This window comes from Cenococcum geophilum (assembly GCF_001692895.1).
Source record: "Cenococcum geophilum 1.58 unplaced genomic scaffold K441scaffold_13, whole genome shotgun sequence".
NCBI classification, from domain to species: Eukaryota; Fungi; Ascomycota; class Dothideomycetes; order Gloniales; family Gloniaceae; genus Cenococcum; species Cenococcum geophilum.
This window is the reverse complement of record NW_027137571.1, coordinates 2,606,089-2,612,582: the sequence shown is the minus strand read 5'-3', so window position 1 is coordinate 2,612,582 and position 6,494 is coordinate 2,606,089. Positions and strand designations below refer to the sequence as shown.

Genomic DNA, 6,494 nt, shown 5'->3' with positions numbered 1-6,494 from the left:
GATAGGAAGGACGGATAAGCCTCTAGTAGGTATTAGTTAAGTAATATTAACGGCTGGTTTTTATTACCTAAAAATTACGTTATATAATGATATTTAGGAACGTAAATATACACCCTCGTCCCATACTTATACCACTACTAAATATTTTAGATTTCGTACTTAAAGCTACTTATAATAGGCATTTCTAAAATATCTACCGGTTTAAAGCTCTGTAATTAAACGTATTAACATTTTATATAGGGGTTGTCGATTAAGCTCCTAGGACACGATTTTTAAAGTTTAATACTATACCAATATTATGACCTTCTTGCAGTAGCCGAGCCACCCCTAATCTCCTCCCCTCTCTCCCCTCCCTCCTATTACTCGGCGCTAAGCTATTACATTATCGCTAAGCCATTACGTCATTGTACGTCCGAACTGGGTAGGCAATAACATAGTTAATAGTTATTAGGTATTAAAAATATTTAGTATATAAAGCTTTAAATTAGAATTATAATCTACTATATTATATCCTATATAAAGGGCTCTGCATTAAAGCTCTACAGTCCAAATATGTGCTATATTCGTGACTAATATAATCTTTAAGCCTAGCTTAAGTAGGGTGCCTTAGTTACTGTAGTAGTTCCTTACCTAGCGGTAACCAAGGCGCCTTAATCTTACTACTACTTCTAAATTAAGCAAAAGCTCTATATAGGGGGGTCCCAGGGGGTCTCCCCCTGGAAAACCTCATCTCTATATATATTAATTAAAGTCTATATAATAAAGCTCTAAGTTAAAGCTTTGGGTTATAAACTCGGGTCAAAATTTGCGTTGGGGGACCAACGTTCCGCATGTTAAAATATCGGGCTATCTCTTTAATCAATCAACTTTTGGTAGTATTTTAAGCCGTTATGGTTAAACAATTTAACCGCGAGTATAGGGAAACTATAGGTATCGTTTACGCGCTTTACAAATGTTGCGAATCACTCTCAGACGTGATTCCGGTGGGGGGGTTTCGATAACTGTTAAAAGGTATCTGTTGGAAGATATAACTAAATTTAGTATGCATTAGCGCTTACCCTTACGCCTAGCGTAGTCAATTAACGCTTTGTTTAAAAGGGGTTTTAATAAGAAGCGAATTAAACCGTTGATTTTGCCAAAAAGCCCTAACTTACCGCCGCCTTAATACCATATTGATACCCTTAGCCAATCATCTACGAAGCGGCTGAGGCACCTGAGATAACAGCTGAGCCTCGAGTACCACTTATTATAAAGCTATAAAGACTAGACTCGCTAACTGTACGGCGTGGAAGGTTTTAACAATTTAGGAATATAGACATGTGACTATGCTAGGACTTTTAACATTAAATGCTCGGGCTTACTGTAAGTATTATCCACATTATCTAATCGCTCAAATAGTATTTTATCCCTTTGCTTCGTTAGCGTAAAGTCTCATAAAGTAGGGCATCGCCTCTACTGCCAAACTCAGCTTATATATAGCTTACCTGCACGCTTAAAGACTACATTAGTTTTCTTAAAGTTTACATGTCTGTCCCTTGCCAAAAACTGCATTACGCTATATTCCACTACCTAGATGATAATACGGGGTAGCTCCAATCCCGACTATATTTCCGGTTCACGGTATATCCAATATTGAAAATACACAGCTGCGACTTCGTGTCTCAGTAAACGGTGACTTACATTATAAGGTCTTAATCTCACAGTTGCATATTCTATGTTTTAGAACGCATCATCAATTAAATTGAGCTAAAGGATATCCTAGGATGATTCACGACTAGCACTTAGAGCATCTTACTATTGCCGATCCGCTAAGGTTCCCTGGTCCGCCACAGCCACACTAGATCAAGATGCTCACCGCATTCCAGGAAGGACTAAGTACATCGTACGTGATGACGCTCGAATCGAACGTGTCCCGACCGAACTTCTTGAACTCCAACTCCGAGTCCGCGAGCTCGGTGTAGAACTTGCGCGCATACCCGGCAATCTCTGGCGCGTGCCGATCCTCGTCGCGACGCTTGGCCTTATATACGTTATATTTCGAGCAGGCGTATTGGATCAGGCTTTCCTTGTCGCCCGGCTTAAAGCTGAGTAAGTAGGGTATGTGACTAGCGAGCAACCACTCCTTTGGGTGATTTATAGGTAGAGCGAGAACGAACTCCTTTTCCTTGTAAGCCATCAGCTCCGCGCGGGATACTGGTGGCGGCGTATACAGGCATGGCGGCTTGTTGATGACAAAGGCCTGGTAGTAGTTCTGCAGGTAATTGATGGACGTGTGCTGTGGGGAGGCGATGTGGATGCACATGGTGACCGCATCGACTAGCTGGTCAAACGTGCGAATAGTCGGAAAGGACTTAAGGCCAGCGCCGCCATCTTTGAATGCAGGATCCTTCTGCATGATTTCGCACCAGTCACGGATACAGGGGTCGCGCGCGACATCCCGGTCCGCGTTGGGCTGAGGATACTCCAGACTGAGCATGCCCTCCACATAACGCCGGATCTTCCCCCACATACTGTGGATACAGCGTGCCCATGCATAGTTTCGACTGCGCGCATCGTTCAACGTTTCTGGTGGGAAGCCGCGACGACGCAGGTCCTCAGGGGCGTAGCGGCCCTGAAAGTCAAACGAGTTGAATGCGTGTAGCGTGAAGCGCGTCGATTGCTCCTTTGTGAAGCCAATCAACTCGTTGATGACGTGTGGCACTAGCGTCCCTCGAGCTGCTGCATTAAGCGCAAGCGTCTTTTGCCAGTGGGGATACAGCAGTTGGAATACAAAATGCGTGTCAGGAAACGACCACTGTACGCCCACGATGGTTGCTTCTTCGATCAGATGAGTGTTTGTCAGATGGACTGTTACTTCGTGCTGGAGCCAGTCGGATGTCTGTACACAAGTTTTGGCTGACCTTATTAGCTCGATTTCTTGAAAAACTGGACAACTCACCATATCGCCACGGCCAGTCAACCGCCTGATCGCTCCCGCTGCGTGGTGGCTCCTGGTTGTAGATTGTCACCGAGTTCTCCTTGCTGCCGCGCCAGTCACACACGATGGCCAGCGGCGCTAGTTTGCCGGTATCTTCACTGAGGTGAAACAAGCACACGGCGGCTACGCCATAGCGAGTACCCTTTACCTTTTTGCCATTATCCACGTACTCGTACTCACATTTAATCACGTCCGAAGCCCCCATACCAGCAGCCTCGCGGAAGTAGCTGTAGTCTTGCACGTACAAGCTACCACGAGCCTCTTTTGACAATTTCTCAATCTTGGTTCGTATTTTCGCGTCCTCGGGCTGCGCAGAATCGAGAAAATGCTTGATCCAGAAGTCGGAAGCTAGTTCGATCGTCGTCGGGTTGGTGCCGGTAAAGAATTGCTGGGCAAATCGCTCGTCGGTATACCAGTCGATAAGGTCACCTATATTTGGTAGATCAAAGATGTCATTCCTTTTCCAGAAGGATTTGCCGCGTTCCCTGCGCTGATAATCTTCCACTTCCTTGATAGTATTGCCTGCATCTGGTCGACCCATATCGCCAAACTTCAAATTAGCTACGGTTTGGGCCGCCTTAGACGCGCTTCTCCCGAGAAAGCTCTCAGGGATCAGGGAGGGAAGCAATTGGCTCAGTTGCGCTAGTCGCATCTTATTGAACAAGTCGACCGGCGATAAAGATGACTTTTGACTGGTTTCTGCCTTGATTGACCAATCCTTGTTGGCGGCGAGGTTCAGGTGGGGTGGAAAGTTGTCCGCCAATGGGTCATCTAGGTTTGGGCACGTAAAAGAAAAAAACTCTCGCTTCTTCAGCACATCCAATGGAGTAGGGACAGTAGGTTCAAAGTTTGCAGCGTCCATGTACGACTTGTAACTATATGATACGGTTAGCTCGGTCGAACAGAGGGCGTCTAGGTCGGCTCACTTAGATTCAACCAGCTCATACATCTTAGTAATTGCCAGCTGTGTGCCGCGATAAGTGCCTTCTTTGATGCACGGCGGTGGTAGCGCTACGGCCAGAAGCGCTTCAGGATTGGCATTGACCGTTTTCTGCTCTGATTTGGTGAGTTCCGTAAGCTGGAGCTTCTTTGGGCTCAGGTGTAGGTTGATCAGTTCCATCACAAACGTGCCACTATCCCACATGGCGATAGGTACATCTTCTGGGTCTTGCGGCCAAGTCTGCGTCTCGCCGCCAATCACTGGCTCGGTCTTGCCCACAGCCGCACCAGGCGTCAGCAGCACCGGCCCGCTGTCTTGAGATGCCATCCTGAAGATGCTCTTGATACTTTGATTTGAATGGAAAAGCCTGGATAATGCGAATGTCTAAGGAAAGCACTATACAACTGGCTGAGGTTGGCAGGGTTATATATACATGGCCGGCTATGCATCATCGGCCCCAAAGCTATTGGATTAGTTGAGGGTTGTACAGGTAGGCTTCTGGCCGAGGTATTCCAAGAGCAGATCCAGACGATGCTTAATGCATTTATCCATATGAGGCAATCTGGACCATCAGAGAGCCGCGTAGGATCGCCATTTTCGGTGATTCATCTGTCTTCATCTGAAGAAACGCTCTGTCTAGACTTTCCGGCGTATCTTCCGTATCCTGAACGCGAATCCCGCACCTCCCAAAGGAGCGAACGGACGAATCGGAAAGCATTTCGATTGCCGGCCAAAGGTTACGGGAACAAGCCCACCGCGAAAGGCACAGCATCTTGCGGTGAGATTTGACGGAATCGTGGTGCGACGTGGCTGAGAGCCTTGCATTATCGAGCATTTCAGCCAGCCATGGTCATGAAATACCCACATTGAATATTGGCACTATCTATTCCTCGACATACCGCTGGGGTTGTGTGCTCACTTCGTATGCTTTTTCGAGCAGAGGAGATCTGCAGTGCAGCTCGGGCGCTAGGAGTTCTCCTCCGTGCACGGTCCTACTCAATGCACGGTTTTCCTCACCAAAACCCATAACTTAATAAACTTCTAATAGAATTATATAAAATTTTAAATATAGTTTATTAAATACTAAAACCAGAATTTTATAATAAATAATATAATAAAAGACTAATTAGCTTATATATAGTATTTGTTTAAATACTTATAGTTAAATAACTATAATAGCTATTAATATAAAAATTAAAATATGGTTAATTATATAGCAACTTAAGCTTTTTATAATATAAAAATATAAAAATAATATACAATATAGTATAAATTAAAAAACACAACTTTTCTATATAGTAAAAATTCTATTAAATATAATAATAGGCTATATTATATTTCTAATAGCTAATTTTAGCTATTATAAAATATAACTATTAAACTTAATAGATATAAAAAAAATTTATTTATAAAATAATTATAAAATATAGCTATATAATAAGCCTATTAGTAATTTATATTTATATCAAAAAAATACATATTTAGCTTCGTTTTTAATATAAATATTTTAATATTTTAAAGGCTTTTTTTTTATATTAAATTATAAACATAGTATTTGATAAGCTATATTTCAATTTTTACAAAACTCTATTAAAGGGTTATTAAGTTATAGATGGTATAAAAAGGTGTATTTGGGTAAATTTTGTTGAGGAAAACCGTGTACGGAGTGGGGAGTACTCCTAGTGCTGTTCTTGGCACACTAAAATTTTACTCTGCACGAAGCTCTGCACGAAGCTCTGCACAAAGCTTTTATACCATGCGCTGTTAATAAAGGCGTCCAAATAGATAAGCCAACCAAAGGCTTTAAATCAAATAGAGTCATTTATTGATGTTTAGACTTGCGGAGGATAAAGTCTACTATCCGGAGGTATCGGAGGTCCGGGTTAGGCTTGGCATAATCTTGGGTTACGCACGGCTCCCCCCCTACAAAAGTCCTCGATATATCGTCCAAATATCACCCCCCCCTAGGGGGTAGCCCCTACTTTTCGGACGCATTTTTGAGGCCTAGGTTAGTACTGGGTTAGTATAGAGGTCCTGGTCGCGCGCCTTCGACCTCATCGTCGCCTCGATGAACTATTTTCCAACCCTCTCCTGTTCTCGTGCCTATACTAGCTCCTAGTTCACGCGGGGCTTCTAATTTTATATAGAAAGGCCTGCTATAATTCTAATTTTATAATATAGAGCCCTCTTCTTCTCCTTCTCCTTCAATATTTATATATTTAGTGACTTTATTTACTCGCGCTATACTTATATATCTTCCCCCTTACCTCTTATAGATAATATGCAGATTGTTAGTACCCCCCAACGAAAATTTTGACCCGAGTTTATAATTAATAAGCCGATTAATTAACCTAAGGCTTTAATTTAGAGCCTTATTATATAGAGCTTAATTAATATATACTAGTAGGTATGGATTTGTTTTGTAAATCCTATCCTCCATCATCAGGAAATTTTTTTTTAGGCTTGTTGTTGCGGTTTGCGGCAATTTGCTGCAAACTATATATGGTGGGCCATACGCACCAAACCGCCAACGTCAAAATTCGCCTCACCAAAATATCGCCCGATTTGAACCACGAT

At 43.0% G+C, this 6,494-nt stretch overlaps 1 protein-coding gene across 1 annotated transcript; it reads right to left on the bottom strand.

The window, feature by feature from the left end:
- Positions 1-1,723: 1,723 nt before the first annotated feature.
- Positions 1,724-4,327, bottom strand: K441DRAFT_607837 (putative lipoxygenase). Its single transcript, XM_067645453.1, has 3 exons — positions 3,904-4,327; positions 2,939-3,852; positions 1,724-2,895 (listed from the first exon to the last, which is right to left on the bottom strand). Exons 1-3 carry the CDS (start codon positions 4,242-4,244, stop codon positions 1,838-1,840), a joined length of 2,313 nt encoding a protein of 770 aa, XP_067506102.1. The 5' UTR covers positions 4,245-4,327; the 3' UTR covers positions 1,724-1,837.
- Between the last annotated feature and the right edge of the window lie 2,167 nt (positions 4,328-6,494).